The sequence below is a fragment of the Brassica rapa genome, chromosome A01 (assembly GCF_000309985.2).
Source record: "Brassica rapa cultivar Chiifu-401-42 chromosome A01, CAAS_Brap_v3.01, whole genome shotgun sequence".
Lineage (NCBI taxonomy): Eukaryota > Viridiplantae > Streptophyta > Magnoliopsida > Brassicales > Brassicaceae > Brassica > Brassica rapa.
In genome coordinates, this window is record NC_024795.2 from 18,382,586 (window position 1) to 18,409,760 (window position 27,175).

At 32.4% G+C, this 27,175-nt stretch overlaps 1 protein-coding gene across 1 annotated transcript; it reads left to right on the top strand.

Annotated features, from left to right (window-relative positions):
* The first annotated feature begins 831 nt into the window (after positions 1-831).
* On the top strand, positions 832-24,046 carry LOC103829776 (cyclic nucleotide-gated ion channel 11). The gene is made up of 9 exons (XM_009105476.2): positions 832-1,770; positions 10,423-10,490; positions 10,652-11,060; positions 11,149-11,352; positions 11,443-11,744; positions 11,830-11,941; positions 12,017-12,253; positions 14,376-14,749; positions 14,899-24,046. The coding sequence occupies exons 2-9, from the start codon at positions 10,486-10,488 to the stop codon at positions 15,197-15,199; spliced, it is 1,944 nt and encodes a 647-aa protein (XP_009103724.1). The 5' UTR covers positions 832-1,770; positions 10,423-10,485; the 3' UTR covers positions 15,200-24,046.
* Positions 24,047-27,175: the final 3,129 nt, after the last annotated feature.

Below are 27,175 nucleotides of genomic sequence, written 5' to 3' on the forward strand. Positions count from 1 at the left end.
CTTGAAGCTCTTTCTGGATGGACAAGTTAGCAAATAAATAAGTGTATATTGATAGCATAGATAATAGAATTAATTTTTTAAACCACCATATACCAAAAAATGAGATGCTACTATCCAAAAAAAAACTAAATCAATAAATAAATATAAATAAATAGAATCATTTAGGTAAATATACTTATTTGAAGCACAAACTAGAGAAATGCCATTAATGATACTTAATGAATTTCTGATTATCCTTTTCGATCATTTTTGACAATTTTGCCCCTGCAGAATAGATAAGAACTGGCAATAAGATTGAGGTGTCAGAAAAAAACATTGTATGAAGCTGTTTGCAGGTCTATAGTACGTAGGAGGCTTTACCTAATAACCAGAGAAAGTGTACTAGATCTACCAAAAAAAATAATATTTATTTTCACTGTAAACAAAACAACAGTAAAAAGATCATGTAAGCTTCACCAAAAAATTGCATCAATGGCGGATATATTGCAATGTGTATTATACTTATTTATGTTCTTATTATTTGATAGAGTGAGCGAAATTTAAGATTCAAGAGAAAAGGAAGAGACAAGCGACGAAAATTATGGAGATTATAAAGCACGAACTAATAAAAAGACTATGTGTTGAAAAAGAAGAAAAAGACAAAATATGGAAGATCGAATCGGGATTTATGTTAATAAAATATTATATAGCAGCTAATATCTTGTGTTACATATCCAATATATATTAATGGTTAACTCCTTTTTAGCCAAACATTACATATCTTACACAACGTATAACTCTATAATTTAGCGGATACACATTATGTTGGCTTTAAACTAATTTGTGTTTATTTTTTTATTTTGCATCATATTTGATTTGCAATTATTCGGAATAATCTATTATCTGATCAATTCGATATGTAGCTAACCGAATATTTGGTGTCTGGATATCCAAAAAAAATTAAAATTTTGTAACAGATATTCGATTTGATTCCTATTAATAAAATTAAAATTAAAAATAAATAAAAATTCACAATAATATAAAATAATAATATTTTATTACAAAAAGGTTATTTACTTTTAAAATTCTAATAACTAAATAATAAAAAAATATTATAAAGCTTACATAAGATATTATATTTATATAATTCATCTATATAGTTTTAAAATATATGTATATATATATGCATATAATGAATCCAATCAGATATATGTTCCTAAAAATATTAATAACTGCAATCCAATGTGTTTTTTACGGATATTGTATATTAGTATTTATTTTACTTCGTAGAGTTATGGATATCCGAATTTTTTGGTTCAAATCGAAAAAAATAACGAATCGAAACTGATAAAGATAAAAGATCGACTCAAAATTTACGGATATTTTGCTTAGCCCCGGTAGATAGTAACAGTAAAAACAAATGATCATTGTGACCACAATCACTTTTGTGCCTTATTAAAGAGGAGTGGGCCTGATGATATATGAGTGACACAAGATATGTTCTAAGAATAACCTATAGAAATATCTCTACAATAATATTCATTAAATGACACAAGAGAAAGAAACAAACATTAAAAAGTGACACAAGATATGTTCTAAGATTTTTCGTCAAGAGAGCAGTTGGACGATTTAATTCTATTTCGTAAATTGCTTAGCTGTTGCACTGTCGTTTTAAAAAAATAATACACTTGTTTTTACCGATCGTAAGCTAAGACTTTATATAACAAAGCAGCACTCAACTCTCTTCTTCCTAAAAGGCAGCAACGAGACAGTTTCTTGATTCTTCAAGAGGTTAGTCCTTTTAATACTGTTATTTGTTAGTTTTTTTTTCCCAGGAAGGTTTTTTTTTTTTAATGGCGATTTCTCTTGCGATAAAATTTTGTCACGGATTCTATGCAAGCTTGAATTTATGATCATGTACACAATAAAGACTGGCTCCAAACAAAAACAAAATATTTATCCCATTAAACATAGATTAATCAAAAGGAGGCTTTTTAATCTTGAACACTTTATTCTTTTTTTTTTTTGGTGAATTTCATACTATCAGAGCTATTAAACCTTTTAACTTACCAAATAACGGCCCCTTAGATTGTTAAAGGAAAGGAATCGAATGCGCAAAGGGCATGTTGATCAGCTTTAATCTTGTTCCAAAAAAAAGATCAGCTTTAATCAAGAACAAGTTCTAGATATAAAGTTCTAGATATATACAGTAAAACATCTATAGATTAATAATGTTTGGGATTTTAAAATTTTGTTATTTTATAGTTATTAATTTATAAAGATATTCTTTGTTAGTAATCTCTTAGAATTATATTTTTTGTTTATGTATTTTAATTTATACTAATAATCCATTTCTAGAGAATTTTTATACATATTTTTTTCATTCTGTTAAAGTTTTTTATGCATGTTAATTCCTTGGACGAGACTTTATTATGATTAATTCTTTTTTTCATCAACACGTTGTTAGCATTGGTTTCTCATCTAAAAGGTATTGAAAGATGAAAATGATGAGTCAAATACGTAAGACTAAGAAAGATTACCAATTTTTAAGAAAAACCAACAGAAATAGCTCATATTTTACTAAATTATTTATTTAGATATGCCTAGATTTATATAAGCTTAGGTTTATAATTATTAATTTATGTTATTATAAGAAGCATATATTTACATAAGACTTCTAGAAAATTATTATTTTCTCATTTATCATAATTTGCTAATTTTACACTGGCTCCGATTGGTGACAAGTAGTATTAACATTGAGTTGTAATATGTTTTATGATTTGATGTAACTTGCAGTAAAATTTATGTGGTAAAAACTGTAGATTTATGTAGTATGTTCGTAGTAGAAATATGAATTACCATTTTCACTAAAATAAATGACTGGTAATATTTTTGATGTACAAGTTGCAGTATACTTTTATATAATTTAAAATAAGTAAAATATAAATGATAAGTAGTTATTAGGAAATAAATAATAATTAAAATAGTTAAACAATCATTACCCATTATTATGTATGCAATTTTAATAATTCATAAATAAGCTACATAATGTATTATTTTCAAATTTTATAATTATTAAAAATATAATATATGCTAATATAAATAATAAAATAACTTACATAATTATCAATAAATTCAATTTAAAATTTAAAATTAATAGTAAAAATAATGTGCATTCCAAATCATATTTTAAATTTCATTTCGTATGTTTAATTATGCATTATCAGATATATATATGCAAAAATAAGCCATGCAATTATGTTTTACAGTTTTTTAAATAAAAATTGGTTTTGGGGTAAATCAAACCGTTTATTTTTAATGATATCTTAAGAATAAATTATCAACTTATAACAAAATTAAAGTAAAATTTATATAGAACTGGTATAGATAATAACTAATTACTACTCCTATCACTTAAATATTAACGATATATTACATAGTATAGAAGCAAGCATACCAATGGAGGATAGAAGTTCCAAAGTAGCGGTAAACGTCAGCAATGAGTGCTTCGATTGTTAAATCATATATTTATTATAGTTAGTAGTGATGTACCATAAAATAACCTAATAGGTTGTAGAATATATAGTTATGTTAGTCATCTCTAAAGTCACTATCATATAGAACGGCTATAAATACGGGAAATAATACTAATTAAGCTGACAAAAAATACTAATGACTACTCCTATCATTTGTTCTCGTTTCTTTTCTTTAAAAAAAAAATCATTAAATGCTAACTCAACCTTAAAACATGAGATTTTCCTTGATGTTGAGTTAACTTTTGAGTTAGCAATTTTATAAAGGAAGTAACTCAAAATTATACAGCAATCATAACACATATTAACTCAAACTTAAAATCAAAATTTTTAAATTAATATGATGAAACCGACAAAAATATTATTTTATAATAATTATTACTTGATCAAATATTAATTTATAGCGATTCTCCTCTAAACAACACACGTTAAGATAAAATTAAATTTATGTCAGTGTGTATATTGTATATCCTTTATTAAAAGGGGTAACTTGTCCCGAATCCAAATAGCCCTTTAGCCTATACAAATATCTCTAAAATAATATTCATTAAATGATAAAATAATTAATATGCTCTAAGTGACTTAGATATATAAAATAATAAAGAAAAAAACAAAATTTAAAAAATTTAAATGATGAATTATATAATGAGTAATATTTTAGATTTAGATTTAAAGTTTATTGATTGAAGTTTATGTTTTACTTTGATAATGGGATAGAATTTAAGATAATTTATTCTTTCTTTGTTTAATAAATTTTATTTTAGAGATTTTTCACCTTATCTGCTATTTCTGTTATAAACCTTTTTAGTGCTATCTGTGAGATTTACCAAAATATATGTGTTCATTTTTATCAATTATTAATATGAAACTAAAATTATGCGTTACATAAATGTATGTCTGGTAATAAAATATAGCTGAAAATTATAAAAATAAAGATTAAATAAAATAAAATAAATTTTAGTTTTATGAATTTATTTTACATTCGGTCTGATTTTGTTTTCACTTTCTTATTTTTTGTGCTTTTACATAGATTAAAAATTTTCAGAATCCGAATAAAGAAGATAAAGTCCATGTTGTATATTAAGGTAGAAATGTTTTTTCCTCTTTTCACCTTTTTTCATATTATATAACTTTTAATTGGTATTTCAGATGAATAAAAGAATAACATAATAATTATAATTATTAGGAGAATAAATTAAACTGGAAAAAACTAAAGAAAATACTACTTTATTTATAGAGTAAACTTATTTTTACTCTATTATAGAGTGATAAATAAAATTATGATAAAAATTATTAAAATACCATTGGAGCATATTTTATTCTAAACTAAATTTTATAGTGAAAATAGAATACTATTGGAGGTGCTATAATAGAGTATAAAAAGAATTACTCTATAAATAAGTATGTTTATTTTTTGTTTATCACTTTATTTTTTCTCCTAAATGTAATATTATTAAAGTATAACTCAACTTTATTATAGAATCACTCTATTTTAAAGAAGAAAAGTAGAGTAAACTATTGAAGATAGTCTTGGGGGCGTGAACATGCATAAACCATTAATAAGATGCTTTTGTTCGTTAACTCAGCTGTATTGGTCTAGTGGAAAAAACGATTTCATATGCAATTTTTATTTTAGGTTTGATTCGCCTTGGCCATCTCGTCGTGCCATTTAGATGGATTAGTTGCATATTCAGATACAAAGTCTCGTGAAATTAGTCTTTTAGTTCGTTATTATCATGTAGATTAACTACAGTGTCTGTGTGTACATTTGGCTACGACAAATAATTAATTGCATGTTGTTGTCATTTGTTGTATATTTATTGTGGGTGTAGATTTATGTATTCAACGTGTGTGTTTATTAGAGAGCCAATGGCTGAGTATATATACAACAACGTAACTCAATCTCAACAAGGAGATTTGTCCTTATCTAGCTAAGAACCTGGACTTATCAACACGTCCGTAATTATCCTAACACATATTCAATATATATCCCCAATACTCCCCCTCAAGTTGGAGCATGTGGATTCACTACGCCCAACTTGGACATGATGGTTTGAAAAGGAACCCGGCCCAGCGCTTTTGTCAAAATGTCAGCGACTTGTGAATCAGACCGAATATGTTGCGTGACAATGAGACCAGAAGTTACAGCATCCCGTACTGAGTGACAATCACGTTCCAAGTGTTTTGTTCTCTCATGAAACACCGGGTTCGCTGCGATATGTATAGCAGCCTTACTGTCACAGAAGAATCTCGTAGGCCCAGGTTGTTCCGCGCCAAGTTCTTTGAGGAGACGACGTATCCACTTTGTTGTTTTTAATGCAACACCCATTGACCGGTACTCAGCCTCTGCTGAAGACATTGCAACAGTGTCTTGTTTCTTTGTTTTCCAAGCAATGGGAGAGCCTCCAAGCATGACAACGCACGCACTTAAGGAACGACGAGACAGAGGACAGCCACTCCAGTCTGCATCGCAATAGATAGTAAGCGTGAGATCGTTGGTTGAGTGAAGAAGAATTCCCTGTCCTGGTGTCCCTTTCAAATACCGTACAACTCTGAGCGCCGCAGACCAATGTTCTTCTGTAGGAGCTTGCATAAACTGAGACAGCAAATGAACTGAATAAGACAACTCCGGACGGGTGTTCAACAGATAAATTAAACGTCCTAACAGACGTCGGTACTTCTTTGGATCAGTAAGGAGTGGAGCAGTAGACTTGGCGAGCTGATGATTCTGTTCTAAAGGAGTCGACGCAGGTTTGGAACCGAGGTTGCCCGTATCTGCAATGATATCAAGGGCATACTTGCGCTGAGAGAGAAAGATACCTTCAGGACCTCTGCTAACTTCGATCCCAAGAAAATATTTAAGTTTCCCTAAGTCTTTCATGGCGAAGCACTTGCTCAGATATTCTTTGAAGCGTCGCACCATATGGGAGTTGTTGCCACAAATGAGTAGATCGTCAACGTAGACAAGGACCCGAAGCTCCACACCATTACGCTCATAGGAAAACAGAGAATAGTCTTCGTAGGACTGAATAAAACCAAAACGTATTAAGGCATCCGAGAGCTTCTTAAACCAACAGCGCGGAGCCTGCTTCAAGCCGTACAGAGACTTTCTTAATTTACATACTTTGTTAGGATGGGAGTGTCGAAAACCTGGAGGGAGTTTCATATATACTTCTTCTTCGAGATCACCATGAAGAAAAGCATTTTGGACATCCATTTGATACACTTCCCATTGTTTGGCCGAAACTAGTCGCAACAAAGCTCGAACTGTTGTCATTTTAACCACCGGAGCAAATGTTTCTGTATAGTCTTCACCCTCAATCTGACTCTTGCCATTTACTACCAAGCGTGCCTTATGTCTCTCAACTGTGCCATCTGCATTGTATTTGATTTTGAAAATCCATAGACATCCAATCGCTTCTTTGCCAGGTGGTAAATCAGTGATATCCCATGTGTCACTGTCCTCGAGAGCTACTACTTCTTTTCCCACAGCCTTACGCCAAACATCAAGTTTCATAGCATCTTTGAAGTTCTTTGGTTCATCAGACTTGCTTACTGCTGCTAAGAACGCTCGATGACTAGGAGAAAATTGCTCATCAGTAATGTAATCAGACAGAGGATACAAGGATTTACCTGAGACCGACGACGAAGACTCTAATGAGGAGGATGTGGAGACGAAATAGTGTGTATTACTATCAGGATCAGCGGAAGCATTGTAGAGCAGATAATCACGAAGGGTAACAGATTGTGTTTTCTCTCGTTGTCCTCGACCTAGAATCTCAGTAGCTGGAGCAGAAGATGAGTCTGTAGAGGAGGATGGCTCTGGTGTTGAGTTCAGGACTTCTTGTAACGGAGCCGCAGGAGTTTCTTCTGAGACAGGAAGTGATGTCGTTTCTACTGGTGTCACCACAGCTGCTGGAACAGATTGATCAGTTTCTTGGTCAGAAGAATTCATTTGAACAACATTACTCCCCCTGTCGTCCAATGGCATGATGATCCAATCTTCATCACTGGCTACTTCGACAGTTGATGTGATTGGTGGAGCAGGTTTTGGGTCAGCAAAAGGAAACAGATCTTCTCGAAACACTATATCTCGAGACACAAGGAACTCGTCGCGTTCAATATCAAACACTTTCCAGCCTTTCTTGCCAAAGGGGTAACCAACGAACACACATAACCGACTTCGAGGACCAAATTTGTCCTTGTCCCGAGAGGCTTTATGCACATAACATGCAGAACCGAAAACCCGCAACATCTTGTAATCTGGCTTGACGCCGTGAAGAATCTCATATGGGGAACGGCCTTTGAGAACGGACGACGGGGTTCGATTTATTAAATGAGCAGCTGTGAGTACTGCTTCTCCCCAAAAGCGAATCGGAAGACTGGCTTGAAACAAGAGAGCTCGAGCAATATTTAAAATGTGCCTGTGTTTCCTCTCGACTCGACCATTTTGTTGTGGAGTGCTGACACAAGAAGTTTGATGTACGATGCCGAGATCCTTAAAATAAGACGACAGGACCATGAACTCTGTCCCATTATCACTACGAATCACTTTTACTGGTTTTTGGAATTGTTTCTCTGTGTACGCCAGGAAGTTCTTCAAAACACGCTGGACTTCTGATTTTGCGAGGAGGAGGTAGGTCCATACGGCCCTGGAATAATCGTCTACTATAGTCAAGAAGTATACTGCACCGCAAGAGGAGGGAACTCTGTAGGGACCCCACACATCAACATGAATAAGAGAAAAACACTCTGTTGTTTTATTCATACTTTCATAAAAAACTTCACGCGTTTGCTTAGCTCGAAAACAAGTGTCACACGGACTTGAGCTAGCTGATTTAGAAACAAAAGATAAATCTGAAAACACTGAAAACGACGGATGGCCCAAACGTTGATGCCACAAGACAGGATCAGAACCGCCTGCTGCCCGATGACTCTTAGCTGAAACCAAATCCGTGAAGTAATACACACCATCGCGTTCCTCACCGGCTCCAATCAGAGTCCTCGAAAAACGGTCCTGCAAAACACATATTGTATCAGTAAAAGTCGCAAAACAATTTACTTGCTTCAGAAGTTTTGCAACTGATATCAAGGTGCAATTCAGGTCAGGAACATAGAGCACTCGCTGCAGTTTTATTGCATCAGACAAGGAGAATGTTCCCATCTTTACAGCAAATGTTCGGTTCCCATCAGCAAAGGAGATTGAACACGGTGGAATCGACTCCATGTCCGTCAACAACTCATGATTTCCCGTCATATGGTGCGAGGCACCGGTATCTAAAATGACATCACCCAAATGATTCTTACCGGATAGCTTGTCAGACGCAGAGTTACCAGCTTTCTCTTGAATCATCTGACTGAGCACTTTCCACTGATCAGTAGTGAGCTCTGGAAACGACGAGTTGGAGCTTGTGGCTTGAGCAACGTTAGCCTGACCACGCCCTCGACTATTTGTTCCACGTCCTCGACCTCTGTTGCCAGCACCATTCCCACGACCACCACTGCGATCATTAAACCAGTCAGGGAAACCCACTAATTGCCAACAGTCACGCTTTTCATGACCTGTACGTCCACAGTGAGAGCATATCGATCGTGCTCGCATAATTGAGTTGTCTCCTTTACTTGACGTTGAGTCGTTTGTAGAATCGCGTTGAGAAGAATTTGAGTGTTGACGTGCGACGAAGCCAACTGCTTCTGGCTGATGATCACGGCCACGTGCAGTCGTTAGTCTTTGTTCTTCTCTCACCATCTTATTGTATATTTCTCCAAGCGATGGCAAAGGATCAAGTCCTATTACGTTCGTAGAGATGTTCCCAAAGCGAGAATCGTCCAAACCCATTACAAACTGATGGATCTTCTCATGCTCTCTCTCTTTAGCCATAGCTACAGCAGCTCCACACGTACATGCATGAACCGGCTGATAGACCTGCAACTCTTCCCACAATGTTGAGAGTTTGCCAAAATACTCCAAAATAGATCGCCCTTCTTGTCGACACGAAGCAAGCTGAGCCTTGATCTGATGAACACGAACCGTGTTCCCTACGGAAAACCTCTGTTTCAGGTCTTCCCACAACTGATACGCATCAGTGATATATGTGACAGTGGAGCGCACGTTTGGTTCGATGGACGTTCGAATCCAGCCCACTATCATTGAATTAACTGTTAACCAATGATCGTGATCAGGGCTCTCCTCATCTGGTTTCTTCAGAGTTCCTTTGATGAAACCCAATTTACGTTTGGCTTGCAGAGCGTTGACCATCTCCGACGACCATTCGTTGTAATTCTCTCCATTCAACTTGACAGAGGTAATCACGGCTCCCGGATTGTCAGAGCCATACAACATGTAAGGTGAGCTTGACATCGCTTCATCCTTCCTATGACCACTTACAATACTTGTAGAATCAGCCATGACTCAAAAAAATGAACAGAAGATCAGAGTTTGAGGATCTTCCGCTCTGATACCATGTAGATTTATGTATTCAACGTGTGTGTTTATTAGAGAGCCAATGGCTGAGTATATATACAACAACGTAACTCAATCTCAACAAGGAGATTTGTCCTTATCTAGCTAAGAACCTGGACTTATCAACACGTCCGTAATTATCCTAACACATATTCAATATATATCCCCAATAGGATACATGACCAATTTACCATATATAAAAACTTAAAAAAACCCGGTTCATCCATGTTGCGAAAAGCTATTCACGGTTCAACATTGTTTTCTTTTTATAAAAAAGGTTGAAAGCAAAAATGGTGTTCTCTTTTTAGTGTAATTAGTTTTTTTTTATAAAGTTGTATACATAATGTTGTTTGTTTTGAGAAAATCTCTTGTTTTGTAACATTTGGTATCATTTATAAATTCGAATAATAAATAAGGGACGGGGGCACAATTTTGAATATTGATTAGGACCTGAAATCATGCTGGATCCGGCGCTTGAGTAGACTTCATTTCCTTGTAACAAACCACACGATGAGGTAATTTCCTATTAACAAATTTTATGTTATGTTTTATAAACAACATGCAGATTTGAACCCTGCTATTGACACAACAGCGGCACTAATACAAACCATTATTTATATGTCACAATATTTATCAAACTAGTTTATATACATGCATATATTATCGTGTTGAACAGATTTCACCGTCTGATTTCGGAGCAATCCGTAGCCTCTACATCAGTCAGAGGACGTTTAAAGAAGATTTACAAAAACATGAAAACCCTTAACACGAGGAAGATTGTTCTGCTAGTTTGCTTGGTGGCATTGGCTATTGATCCTTTGTTTCTCTTTATCCCTGTTATTGATTCTCATAGACTCTGCTTCACTTACGACAAGAAACTTGTTGCAACAGCTTGTGTTTTTCGTACCTTGATTGACACATTCTATGGGATACACATAATTTTCCATTTTATAACCAAGCATATTGCTCCTCGTTCTCAAGTATCATTTAGAGGTGAGACAACCGTGTATTCTGTGGCTATAAGCGAAAGACACCTCATATTTTACTTCATCGTTGACATTGTTTCTGTTCTCCCTATTCCTCAGGTGTGTTAATCACTTCCTTTCGATAGTGAGTTCTTATTTTATTATTGTGACATTTAGCATTAAAGATGTGCAATCCAATATTTTGTAGATTATGGTTCTCAGTCTCATTAAACGGTCTGACTCGCTAGTGTCAAAAAAAATACTGAAATATACTATACTTTCTCAATATATACCAAGAAGCATTCGTATCTATCCGCTTTTCAAAGAAGTGTCAAGATCATGTGGTACGGTAGCAGAAACAAAGTGGATTGGGGCTTCTTTAAACCTTTTTCTCTACATGTTGCAAAGTTATGTAAGTATTTTTTTCTTTTTGTCCCACAATCCCACTGCCTTCATTTTGCTACGCATAAGCAAACAAAATTATAACTGTGATGATGGCCAGGTGTTTGGGGCTTTCTGGTACTTGAGTGCAATAGAGAAGAAAAACAGATGCTGGTCTGATGCGTGTGCTAAGTCATCTATGTGCAATCTCACGAATTTGGACCTGTATTGTGTGCGCGGTGGCGGAGACAACAGTCATTTTCTGAAAATTTCATGCCCGTTAATAGACCCTGGAGAGATTACAAATTCCACAGTTTTCAACTTTGGTATGTACATTGATGCATTGAAATCTGGGGTGGTAGAATCAAGGGATTTTCCGAGGAAGTTCTTTTATTGTTTTTGGTGGGGTCTCCGAAATCTTAGGTTAGTTCAATCTAACCTCAAATAGAAATACACCTACCAGGGTTGTCTGAAGATCATACCTTAACTCCCACTGTAACAAATACAGTGCTTTGGGGCAAAACTTAGAGACAAGCAACTCTGTAGGGGAGATCTTTTTTGCTATCACCATCTGCGTCTCTGGTTTACTCTTGTTTTCTGTGCTCATTGGAAATGTCCAGGTAAATTTCATACTTCATAAACCAAATTTTGATCATGTAAAGCTGATTCTCAGAAGATGCTTTTGGCCATGACAGAAGTATCTGCAATCAACTATAGTTAGAATAAATGAAATGGAGGAGAAAAGGAGAGATACAGAAAAATGGATGTCCTATCGGATGCTGCCTGAGTCTCTTAAGGAACGCATTAGGAAATCAGAGGATCACAAATGGCGAGAAACCAGAGGCACCAAAGAAGAATCTTTTCTTCGAGGGCTTCCAAAAAACCTTAGACTCGAAATCGAACGCCAAATTTACCAGAAGCTGTTAAAGCATGTAAGCTCCCTTCTTATGATTGAGATGTCTATCTTCGTTCACTCTTTGACTTGGTAAGTCCAATATTTTAAATACTACTTTTTGAGTAAAATGGGAGACAATGTTTTCCAATTAAGAGACGTAGGGTTTCAGTCTAGAATTCCTCGACTAACCCTAAATAAATAAAAACTTTAGACTTCTCAAGTTAGTTTGCTCAAAAAACATGAATGTATATAAGTATATACAACTGGTAGAGTATAGTGCTGAATGTGTTAAGTATTATTGAGAGAAGGAGATAAATTATAATTTACATAAATAAAATTTTATAAAAATAAGAAAAGTCATTCCTGTAACCCACCTCGTTTACTTATATTTTAAAGCTTTACAGCTAGAACTGAATTTATTTTAACCTTTTAATATTAGTCAAAATTTATTTGGTAATAATATAATTAATTGTATATCATTCAATTCGTCTCATACCTGATAAATATTTATATGTTTATGAAATAATCTGCTAAAACTTTAATTGTATAACATAACATATAGTTCAATGTACAATATAGTCAAATAATATTAATATCAACAAAATTTGTTATTATATTTTATCAAATTAATATAATTTAAATTATATTTTAATATTCTAATTTAAATTTATATTATAATATAATATTATTTATTATTTTACTTTAATAGTTTACTTTAATATTTTGTTGTAATAAGGTGAAGTATGTTATAAAATTCATGATATATGTTATTCTGTATATGTAATTTTATAATTTATAAAATAGTTAATAAATATACTAAGTCATTTTATATTTATTAATTCATATAGTAATTTAATTATGAATAATTTATAGAAATGTTATTTCTTATTCTATGAATCAGATTGTTCAACAAAGTAAAAGTATTGTGATATATTCTATAAATATTGTCTAAATGTTATAGAAATGTTAGTTACAAATTTTCTTATTTAAAAGAAATATTAGAAATATAAATATGTATATTTACATTTTAGTTAAAATATATTAAATATATTATTAAAATGCAGTCTAATAAAAAGATAGTTAAGGATATTTTCTTAGATATCTTATTTTTGGAAAATATTAAAACAATGTGTTATGTTAGGATATATATTTAATAATAATTAAATGAGTTGTAGGCAAAATAAATAATATATTAAATAAATGTTATAGTTCAACTATGACTTTTTGTAAGTATATTTTTTAGTGCTCTTGTTTTATAGTATAGATGTATATTATTATTGAAGCTTTACTTTGTTGAACAATCTGCAGGCTAAATCTAGAGAAAAGTTACATAATTAATATTAGACTATAAGAGTATATCACAATACTTTTACATTTAAGCTTATGCTTGAGCCTGTTTTTTCAAGTCACAGTAACCTGGTTTAAACCATATGGTTATATGTAGGTTTGGGCATTTTGGGTATCGGTTCGTTACATTCGGGTTTCGGGTAGTTCAGGCAGAGGCTAGAGGATCCATTTAGTATTTGACCTATTTTTGGTTCGGTTCAAATAGTTTTGGGTTTGGTTTGGATAGTAAAACTGGGAACCAGAAAACACCTGATTCGGATCTCATTTGATTATGGTTCGGATAGTTTGGGTAGATTATCGGGTATTTAAAATAAAATATCAAATAATTAGGATGATTTAGACAAAAAACATTTATATTTTAGATTACTTTGGATATTTTGGATAAAACTATCCGGATACTTTCCGAGACTTTTGGATAGTTCGGATATTTTATAATAAATTAGTTATCTTCAAGTGTTTTCGGATACTTTTAATAAATTGTTAAGTTATAAATATATATTTAGTTATGTTATATGTATATATAATTAATATTTTTATATATTCAGGTAACCGTTCGGTTAGGTTTTTTTAGATATAGAAAAATAGAAGAACCATTCGCGGGTAATTGAGGTTTTCGGTTCGGTTCCAATTTCAGATATTTTGGTTCAATTCTGGTTCGGTTCTTTGGTTCTGGTTTTTTTGCCCAGGCCTAATATGATTGGACTATATTTTCTGTAGCAAATGGATGTTTTCATGTGGTGTTTTTGTCCCACCATAGCGACCACTACAAAATGGTAAGTACCTAACCACACTTCTTAAATTCACTTTTTCAGATGCCTTGGTTTGAAGATATGGATGATCGCTTACTAGACAGTGTATGCGCTCGTCTCAAAACGGTTATTTACACAGAAGACAGTTACATTGTTGACGAAGGTGAACAAATCGAGAATATGTTGTTCATAAATAGAGGAACTGTAATAGTGACGGAAAAAAAAACTACATTCTTTCGCTCTGTTGGTGAATTCTGCGGAGAAGAACTTCTCAGTTGGGCATTATTGGATCCTCACAGTTCTTGTGTCCCCATCTCCAGTATGATCATTAAAGCCCGGACAGAAGTCGAAGGCTTTGTTCTGTCAGCTGATGATCTCAAGTTTGTCGCTGCTCAGTATTGTCGCCTCCATAGAAAGAAAGCCAGACACATATCCAGGCAAGAATTTCAGTAATAAAAGCATGTTGACTTAATCGTAAATTAATATATTGCTGATAATTACTAGGTTAACTTGTGATACTATTTGGACTCACCACAATAACCCTAAGTAACCTTTTCCTTCTTCTTTTCGACAATGATCTTGTCAGGTTACATTCGAGGAAATGGAGGAATTGGGCAGCATGCTTTATACAGGCAGCATGGACGGAATATTGTAGAAGGAAGCTCTCAAAAGATTTAGGTGAAGAAGAAGCCAAACTACATAGCACCATTCAGAAAGATGACTCAGCAGGCAATACACACAACTTAGGTGGGACGGCTTTTGCGTCAAGATTAGCTTCTACTGTTCTGAGAAATCTACGGGTGAATGCCTCACGTAAGGATAGAGTCCGTCAGATATCTTTGCCAGAGAAACCAGTCGATCCTAAATTTCCTATGGATGAAATTTAATCGTGTTGACAGATAAAATAAAGAATGTCTTGCATTGAAGGATAACTACTTTATTTTGCTTGCAATAATATTTGTATCAGCCTTTACTATTTAATGAAAAAAGTACTCCTTTGTTTCATAAAAAGCATCATTTTTGTTGTGAATCAAGAGAAAGAAGGAATTGGTTAATCCTATTATTCTATAGGTCACGATACAATATATAGGGATACAACATTAGGGTTTCAGAATCCTCTAGAACATGAGCTTATGGGCTTAATGGACATCCAAATAATAATTCATAACACTTCCCCTTGGATGTACATCCACATAATAGTTCATAACACTCCCCCTTGGATGTACATCAAAAAAAATATTTTCTAAAGCGCATAAGATACTACCTCATTAAAAACTTTACTAGGAAAACCCAGTGAAAAAAACTTTGGTGAAGGGAAAAAGAGTGCAGCGCACATCTACTCCCCCTGATGAAAACATAACTTGAGATATCTGATAGAACACAATCCAATGTGATGAATTAACTCCTTCTTCTTGGAGTTGGACATGTTTACTTCTCTTAGCAGATTTGACACTCCTCACTAAACTTGAATATCTTGATGCCGTACGATAAAATGACTTCAAACCACTTGATAATCGAAGCTAGCATCCATGTCTAACGTTAGGCACCGGTCTAGCTCTGGTAAGATGTTAGTATCGAGCAATATTTGGGATATCAGTCGAAATAAGGTATTCTGAGACAGCTTGTACGTGTCCCGTGAAAATAGCCATATCTCGAGTTCTATCATGGAGAATGACTTGATTCAAATTAGAGATGAAAACAGACTCAAATATCTTTCTCTGAACATAAATTTCATATTTTAATTCCATCTAGAAGGTCTCCTTTGATTGGAAAACTTTTGACCTTTGATTCTGTCTCAAGAATGGAATGTGTTCATAAATTGATTTTTCTTCAAGTATGATTGATCTATCTCGTTTTCTCCTGCTTCTTAAATCTCGAAAAATACTTTGGAAGATTGATGACATTCCTCTTTAGGTGTATATCCTTAGCGTGTTATTTGTTGCCTCGTTAAAACCTTGACATAGAAACCCCTGTGGGACAAAACCAATGATAAGAAAAAAGAGTACAACCACACGCATCATCATATTCTCCTCATTTTTATAGACAATCTTTTAAACATTCATATTGTACATACTTGTTGTACATACGAGTTATTTTCTCTCTTATAAATTTTACTAGTATGATCATTCTTCTTGTCATACAAAATCACATCTTTCAATCATGAAAGAAATCAGTAAATTTCCCTCTTTGTGAGAACTATTGTGCAACTACTCTTTTGCATCTTACAACTTTTCATCATCTCATTCATTCTTTCACATAAAAACCCATTTGTGTACCACTGGTTTTGCACCATTAGGTGTACGGACTATCGGTCCGAATACTCTTCTCTTTCCAAGAGATTTAATCCTTCATCTATTGCTTATTTCCATTTTGGTCTATCATTTTCTTTGTGTACACTTTTCAATAGATGATTCATGATTCTCATTTTCATCAACTGCTACATTGCATGCATAAGTATTTACGACGTCAATTTGGTATCGGTTCCATATCGTTCCAAACATGACATAGCTATTTGAGATTTCTTTATTCTCAGGTACCTGAGTTTATTTCTTGTCATGTTTTCTATCTCTCCTCGAGATCTTTAATCTTTCATTCCTCGATTCTGCCATTCTTATTCGTGCTTCTTTTTCGAGTATTATTATATTTGGAACCGATAGGTGTATCACGCTTCAGGCGTTCTTTAGACTCATTAGCAGTTTGAAGTTGGACTTTTGGGATATTCATTTTAATTGGAACATTTACAGCTGGTACTTGTGACTTAATCACTTTCTTAGGGCCAGTAAATGAGTCTGGCAACTCATATGCTAATCTTTGTAATAGAATTTTCTCCATACATTCATTTTGGACTTTTATTTCCGTTCTTTAGTCCGAGGATCAATGATAATTCATTCAACTCATTCATTCTCCAGCTGTTTATTTTCTCTCCTTAATGTTGGATATACTAACTTTTGAGTCTTTAAATTATATTAACGGAGATTATATCCAACATATTCATAACCTCCTTTGAGGTCCCATCTTTTATAGTATGGTGGAGTAACTACAACTTTTCTAGATGGAAATCTTTGGTTCCTGACCCAAAACCAATTTATTGGAGAGATTTTTTAATTACTATTTGGCATTAAGCAAATCAATGCTGCTGCATCTTAAATATGAACATTAGCTACAAGATGTTCATCATGTATCCACACATGCATAAAATAACCATGAAAGGCCTGTTCACCAATATTACCAATTAGTCTCGCAAACATCAGGTTGCGGATCTATGACAAGGATACATACGACCTTCTTGTCGATGGATATGGTGGATGGTCAGTCCACCAGCGGGTGATCAAGCCCCACAAACAGCTCTTTGTATAAATAGAATCCAAATCTTTTTGACTGGTGAAAACTGTATTCTTATACTGCCTTGTAAGCAAGCAGCATATCACATATCATTCGTAAGAATATTTTCGTTCTTTAATGAGTATCTATATGATTTATCTTTCGCATCATTACTAAACCGGGATGACATAACCCATTTGCCAAACATTACACTTTCGGTAAACTTCTGGTTTACTTCTACATTTATCTCCATTTTCTAATCATTGTGTAGTACCATACAATAGTGTCTTGCGTAATACTTCTGATTGAAGGTATTCAACATTTCCCTTTACTTATTGTCTCAACATTACTAGATTATAAATCATGTTGTTTTATTTTATAAATGACTTCTCAAGTCTATTTTTAGTGTGAACATGCTTTTAGATGTTTTACTTACTAGGGATGTGGGATTTTCTAATTCTCCCCTTCAAGATAATGATACTCCAAGTTCATATATCTGGAATCGAATCCAACTTAAGGTTGTGTGTTATATTTTAGATCCTTTTGATCTTTGAGACTTGGGAAAGTATAACATATTAATGATTTCAAGTTGTGTTTCCATAGGCAAACATGTATCTGCTCCTCTGGAGCTTCCAATAATCTTAATGCTACAAGACATTGTACTCACACTAGTTTATTTTCTTATAATATAAGAGATATACCTTTTATTTGATATCATCCTTATTTTCTCACTTCTTGTGAGACTATCTGTCTTGAAAGAAACTCATTGGGCTTTACAATAACCATATATTGTATATCCACATTAACGTCTACATCCACATTTGTAGCCACTTTCTCAGGCAATAATGTGGTCTTTTCTTTCTCAATATATAATGTCACATTCACTTCAGGAAATGGAGCATAATGATTCATTATCTTACATCAATAATAGCTCATTGTTTTTCTCAGTCTCAAGAAGACAAGATATAATTATAAACTTTTTTTTCAATAGTGTCTTCTTGACAACATTATGTGATTTTTTTTATCAATACATATGCATCATTAAAAATTTCTTTGAGAAATTTTACTTTTAAACTTAACATCCAACATAGTTGAGATTTATTTACACATTTAAAGTCTTTTAATATTTAGATGCAAAATACATAATGAGCTTTACGTAATCACATTCGGATGAGTATACATTTTTTTGGATTGCTCTCCAAAATTTATGGATCTTTTATACTCAAGCCTTAAGCTTAAAGTCCTCGTATAAAATGATAATGAAATATAATAATAAAATTATTTCTAATTATCAAAAATAAATAATAATCCTATAGTAATTATTTTATGGACTAGATCTGTATTTTCATTCTATTTGCCAAGGTTTACCCAATTAATTAATTTAGTGAAAAAAAATTAGATCACACGTAATAATTTTTACGTAAATTATTTTAAATGATCAAAATTCAATTAACCTTGTGTATAAAGCAAGAAAGAATAAAATACTTATCTTGACAGGAAAAATGCAACGGAGATGAAAATTCCAACTGCTCATGTTTCTCGTTGGTATAATTTGATCTCTTCTCTGTTACAGGAAACAAATAATCCTGCAATACCTTTTAGTAGATAGGCGGAGACAACTCGGCACGTCGACTAGGGATTTCAGATTTTACTCGGCAGCTAATGAATTTTTTTTTCTAGGGCGGCTAGGATTAGAGCGTGCTGATAACGTGTTGTGAATCAAGATAAAGAAAGAATTGGTTAATCTTATTATTCCATAAGTCACGATACAATATATAGGGATACAACATTAGGGTTTCAGAAATCCTCTAGAACATGGGCTTATGGATCTAATGGACATCCACATAATAGTTCATAACAATTTTAATTGTATTTCTTTTGTTTTAAAAAGAGTGTCATTGTACTTTTTCAATATAACTTTATCAATTAAATTCATTTTTTTTTAAATTTTTGAGTAATCAATAAACTTTTATTAAAATTATTTTCATTTAAAGAATCTCTTATTCTAGTGTATCTTCGTATATTTTATAATTTTCTTAATTTACTTGAAATATGTCATTGTGATACTCTTTGCGAAATGGATTGAGTATCTGATTTTTCTGTTTATCACTCTAAGTACATGTCATTGTAAAAATTAATCACAGGTTCGAAGGGTCACTTGAATTCTCAGATAAAAAGGTACTACTCTTGGAAAACACGCGTCTGATACGTCTCATCATCTTCTAGACTCGGAACATTTATAAGGGTAAGTACAATGGGCACGTTGGAGGTATTCAACTATTATTCCCTGCAATGGTGGTGTTGAAGAAATCAAAAGATCTATGTGGATTACTTTCCGTTGAGTATATTCAATCCGTTGAGAGGGGGAAAAATGGGGCACATATTAATGTTGTGACAATTTCTTTAATTTTTTTTTTGTCAAGTTTTTCTTCAATAAGATCTACAATGGTTGATTTATTCAACACCTTTATTTTATCCTTTTAACATTACACATCATTTTCTCTCTAACTATTCAACATTCACTTCATTTTTAACATCTACAATAGTTCTATTAAATAAAATTTAAAATCATATTCTATAATTTTAATTTTTTTATATAATTAACTACATATTAATAATAATTTTGATTATAATTAGATTAAGTAATTAAAATAACATATTTTAATAATTTTTAACAATTTTTTATTTAGATTCGTAATCAATTTTTTTTTGAAAAATAAATAATATTAAAAATATTATTATTAAAATAAATAACATTGAAAAACCTCAAATACCAAGTATCTATTTATAAAGAATAAAAATTATGAATTTCTTTATAATTTTATTATATTATATTATATTATTTGGTTTATTTAGTTTGAACATATAAAAATGCATTATACTATTTACATTATTTTATGGCAATTCCCTTTTGTATAGCTAAATATTTTTATGTATATACAAAAATAGAGAAAGAATTGAAGTAAAATTAGTAAAAGAGGGTGTTGAAATATTTTTTAAAGTAAACTATTGTATGATACAAATGGTGAATAAATATTGAATAATTATGCAAACGAAATATAAAGTATGTGGATAGTTTTTTATTTTTTTGACAACAAACACATATTATATTACTTAAGTTTGAGGTGGTCTTGGTAATCAGATCAGAATATAACGACCAACAAAATAAAGCTATCTATGCAAAGGACTCGCAGTTCGAACTAAATATTATTTCGAATTTATAAATAAAACCAAATGTTAAAATAACAAGATATTTTCTCAAAAGAAACAACACTATGTATAAAAATAAAACAAAATACTAATCTATTCTATTATTTGCGAAGTGATTTTCTGCATTCGAGTTTTCATGTTAAAAGTTAAAGTGGCTAATATTGTTTATACTCTTAATAAATAAAATATATATTATTTGCGAAATGATTTTCAGCGTTCGAGTTTTCACGTTAAAAGTTAAAGTTGTTAATATCGTTTATACTCTTACTGAATAAAATATATAAATCAGCCATAAAATAAAAATGAATTTTTAATTAGATAAGTCATTAGAATTAATATTAATAAGAATTATCCAAAATTTTAAAAATATATTTATAAAAAAAAGATAATTCCTATATATTATGTGTTGTTACCCGAATAATATCTTTTAATAAAAAGGTTAAAAATTTAAAAACAAAAAAGCACATAATTTAATATTAGTCAAGTAAAATTTTTAGTTTTGTATAATGATAATATAATATTGAGTGATTTTTTAATATTTATTTATCTATAAGGAATATAGTGTACAAAAACAAATTTCAAGAAATTTATAGTACATAAAAAAATGAAATCATAAATAATAATTTACTATTAATAATAATTTATCATTATAGTCTTTCAATTAGCAATGTGTGTATTAATTAGTAACTAAAAAATATTAGTCCCGCATGCACGAACGAAACACCTAGCTACACTTAAAAGAGAACATTATTTTTGCTTTCAACTTTCTTTTAATTATAAATAATAATGTTGAACCATAAATATCTTTTTGAAACCGGGTTTTATTTTTTTATATATATATGGTAAATTGGTTATGTATCCCCACAATAAATATACAGCAAATGACAACAACATGCAATTAATTATTTGTCATAACCAATATACGCACAGACACACTATAGTCAATCTAGTTACTAGAAGCTTTCATGCATTATGTGCAGTAATAAAATTTTGAAATTTAAATTATGTTTTAAAATAAAATTTATTATTTTTAGATATTTTTTAATATTTTAATTAAACATAAAAATAAGATAAAATAATAATTTTGTTTATTCAAAATTATATTTAAAAATAAATATGCATATATTTAAAATTATAATCTTAGATATTTTTATATCTATTTCTTTGGATAAAATATAATAAATAAACTTGTATAAAATTAATAAAAATTGATATAAAAGTTGTATAATTATCAAAAAGTAACACTAAATAGTATTTCTAAAATTTGTAGATATATATAAAAAACGAATAATATTGCGATTATAAATTATAATTTCTTAAAATTGTAAAAGATTTTGAAATCTTTTTAGTAATAAATTATACGTATTTAATACAGAAGTAAATAATATTTCAATATTTATAAAATATGATTATATTTTTATTATTATATTTTATATTTTATATTTTAATATATTTACTTTAATGATAATGAATAATTTACTATTATATTTTAAAGAGTTTACCAAGATTATAAATAAGGATAAATGTAAACTGTTCATGTCACACTTAACCATGAGCCATGTAATCATTATAGCATGCTATGTCACATTAATTTGGTGAATTGATTGTAGATAAGACTTGTGTCAAAATTACTTTGTAAATAATGTCTAGAGAATATGTACATGCATGGTAATAACGAACAAAAACATTTTTTTCTAATAGAAATATTATAGTTAAAAATCCGAAAACCGGGGACAAGTTCGATTAGAAACCGACTCACCCAAAACTTATCTCAATCAAATATCATAGACTAGCTTCGCTTCAACCACCTAAACCGATCCATTACGCTAGACTATTCAAGAATCTCTAAGTAACCCGAGCCCCGTTCTCAATTATTGTCCTTAAACCTAAAATGGTGGATTGAACCTCGTTCCCTCGGATGTCGGTCTTCTCGGCGGTCTTCCCAGAGCGACGCATGAAGTATGATATTTTTAGAGTTCAGGCTATGTGTGATAGACAAGTCCTTTTAGGACGAAATTGAGTCTTGAAATGGTGAAGAAAAGATCTAATGAGAATAGTGTAAACTCAGATAAAAAACAAGAGACTATGAGAGATTAGAGATTAAGGTAGGAAAATATTAAGGGATTGTGAACCAATAATATTTTGTATAACGAAGGAGGAGGAGAAATCCCCCTCTCTCTTTTTCTTAGAGATTACAAGTCTCACCAACTACATGCTTATATAAGCATTTACAATTTGCAACATTAAAAACCTAAATATAATGGATAAAAATAACTTAAGATGAATGGATGGCTAAGATGGAGTGAGTTTAGTTGCAATCTGCATGAATACACTTGATTGGTGGAGAGGATGTTGGCTGATGATTGCTTGATTCAAACTGGTCAAGGCAAGTGTTTGGCTTCTCATTTGCTCCTTATAGGCTCAAATGAATTTGTCCATGTATCAGACCAGATACATGGTCAATGGTTCTCCTTTACAGCTCATACCAGCCTGACCTTATCCACAAACGTCCTCAAGATTAGACAGATCAGGTTGTCTCTCTTCATGCTGAACCGTCGCCTTATCTTTGCACTTCTTCATTTCAGGTTGATCTGGAACAAGTACGTTCGATTATACGGACCACATGTCCATACCACACCCTATTTTTGCACAGCTCACCCAAATATCTTCATAGGTCAAACCTGACTTAATTTGGGTTGCCCTAAGTTTGCACGGACCGTATGGTACGGTTCCGTATCGTCCGTATAGATGGTCGACTCTATTTCTGCAACATCACCCAACTGACTCCAAGTGTTGTATAAGTCTCTCCTAGACTTGACCCTATCTTTGCACACCTCATTTGGATACTTCTAGGCACTCGTGAACACTCATGAAGCCTTTACAGACAATCTTTGGAGGTCTTGTCCTATTCTTGCGCAAGATCCAAACTCAATCTGTTAGAAGTATTTTTTGTGTAGGGTCTTTGATAGCACTTCGGAACAATGAATAAGCAGTAGGTAAACGAGAATTAAGATTGAAAGATATGTTTTATTGATTGAATGAGAAGGAACTAAAACGGTTTGTGTATAAACCCTAGTTCTAGCCGCCTAGCTCTAATCTCTTAGTCTCAGAATGCCAATCCCTTGTTCTAGGGTTTGGGGTCCCCTTATATAGTAAAGTAGATGTCGGTTCAATAGGTTAAACTCTTCCATATTCGGAAATATGGAAGAATCTCCATAAGTAGAAAACTTCCATTTTACTCTGAGGCAGGGATGGAAGCAGGGGTCGGAGCCGGTGTCCTGCCTGAGACCTAGAGGATTTTCATATCGGAGTATTTTTCTCCAACACAACCCAACTCTTCCTTTGGCCCCATTTCTTTCTTCAAGTTATGGAAGAATCTCATAAGTAGAAAACTTCCATTTTACTCGGAGGCAGGGATGGAAGCAGGGGTTGGAGCCGGTGTCCTGCCTGAGACCTGGAAGATTTTTATTCCGACGTATTTTTCTCCAACACAACCCAACTCTTCCTTTGGCCCATCTCTTTCTTCAAGTTAACACTCCCCCTCAAGCTTGACTATAAGTGATCCTTAGTCAAGCTTGGAACCTTGAACAATCCCCTCATTAAAAACTTTAAAAGGAAAATCCTTTAGGACAAAACCTTGTAAGGGAATAAGAGTAGGTTAATCAAGGCATGGGGATTGGCCAGTGGGTTTTTGTGTCTTAGTATCAGTGTGATGGACACAAAGACCCTTGATCATGGCCTCTTCACATCACCACACGTCTTGTACGCTTCTTCAGAACCGATCTTGGTCTATCTTCCTTTCACCTAACTTCTTGTTATGTTAAAGTGCTCGGACAAGTACCTGATACATTATCCCACAAGTGTATCAGTCCTCAAGATATAAACCTATCATGAATGTACATAAAAATAGGATCAGGTTTACTCTCTTATTTAAGATGGTGAGGAGTGGCTGATTGTACCCTCGCCACCTCCATCCCTCACTTGTTGAGCCTTGGTTGCTTCTTCTTCATGAGTCGTCACTGTGCTGGAATGTTATGAAGATGCCTCTGCCTTTCTTCAATCACTTTTAACACTAGGAGCCGCTTTGAAGATTGTTTCATCATATTTCACCACATTTCCTTAACATGGCTGCTTTTCTTCTTGAATAACCACTAAGTACTTTCTCTCAAATTATAGAAGCTTCTTGACACTCTCCCTCAAGCTTGGGACTAATCTAGGAAGAACCAAGCTTTAACGGATGATGGCCTCTTGATCCGGAACAACACTCCATTGAAACCTCTCTTTTGAATTCACCACCTTGATGGAATGTTGGTAGACGCCTCAGTTACTTCCTCAACCACCTTACCATAGAAGCCACATTGATGGAATAGTGTTCTGCACTCAGCCAATACTGATGTGAACAGCTTCTTGTCTAGACACGCCACTGCCTAGACTCGGTTGGATTCTTTTTCAGCTGCTTGCAATGGACTCCATGAATCACCTGATAGCTCACTCACTTATTCTTGGAGCTGAGGTATATGAAGAATGACTTCTTCTTTGTTTGATCCCTCCGCTCCTCTCCTTTCATTCGAGTAATCAATTACTCTTCCAAGTGGTCGAGTTGCTAAAGCAATCTCCTCTACTAATAACTCCCCTCCTCAAGCTAGGATTGAGTCTAGGTCCAAGCTTGCAATGAGCTTCGGTGAGTCTTCAAACTAGTAGCGCATCACTACACTTGTAATAACTCTCTATTGCACACGCACAATGGGAAACATATTCCTCTTTCAACTCGGATTGATGATGAACAAAAAATACCTCTTGTGAACCTGAAACATCACTCAAACTCCAGCAAAGATAAGACAGAATAGCATTGAGATCAATTTTTGACTAATCATCAAGTTTGATCACCAATGTCACAAGCATTACAACATATTAAACAAGACAATATCAAGTTCACATCTTTGCAAACAACCTCTCTAAGTACAAGAAATATCTCATCAAGATTCAGCACAAGGTACTTAGGCATTTTTAAACCACTTCAAACTGCATCTTAAACATGCATCTAAGTGCATCAACATAAAGCAGCAACAAGATGGCAATATACACTAACCTTTTTCAGTTTCTATTCATGAATGCAACATGAGATCATACACTATAATCTACCACACACTCATTTAGAATTGAGGCCAAACATTACTATCATCAACCAACATCAGACAATAAAATACCTTAAATCGATTTCAAGTTTATTAGAACTAACAGATTCAAACAATACAATCTAACATCCTAACATACTCATAACTCAACTGGGACAAGCATTTCACTTCTAAAACACCAAACAAAATTTTTAAGCATTCTGGGACAGATTCTAACAAATCCATTTAGCAATCTTACTATTATCCTCAGGTTTTCAATCAATGCACACCACAACAGCCAGCAACACGCAAGCTCATATCAAGATGTGAAAAAGTTTTGCTTACAGCCAAGAAAGCAACACTGGTTTCTTGAACCTCCATGGCTAAAAAGTCAGGACTTTGTTGGATCTGACACTACAAGAAAACAGCGGCATACTGAGGGAAAAAATCGTCGGTATGTCGTCGGAATAACGCTATTCCGACGACATACCGACGAAAAAAATCCTCGGAAATAACTCCTCGGAAATTCATTTTTCCTCGGAAATCCCTCGGAAATTTCCGACGGAATTCCGAGGAAATGAATTTCCGAGGAAATTCTGAGGACCACAAGTTCGTCGGAAAGTCTTCGGAATATTCCAAGGAAGATGTCGTCGGAATATCCCGAGAGATACACTTCCTCGGAATATTTCCAAAATTTTTTTAAAAAATTATAAATTTATTTTTTTTAAATTGAAATTCGAAAATATAAAATTAAAAATGAAATAGAAAACATTTTTAAATACAAAAAATAATAAAATAGTTTTTATAAATAAAAAAATGTTTTATAATACAAAATTAGTTTTAATAAATATAAATATTTTTATAAATATGAAATCATCTTTTTATAAATACAATATAGTTTTTATAAATACAAAAAATAATAAAATAGTGTTTATAAATCAAAAAATGTTTTATAAATCAAAAAATGTTTTATAAATACAAAATTAGTTTTAATAAATATAAATATTTTTATAGATATGAAATCATCTTTTTATAAATACAAAATAGTTTTTCTAAATACAAAAAATAATAAAATAGTGTTTATAAATCAAAAAATGTTTTATAAATACAAAATTAGTTTTATAAATATAAATATTTTATAGATATGAAATCATCTTTTTATAAATACAAAATAGTTTTTTATAAATACAAAAAATAATAAAATAGTGTTTATAAATC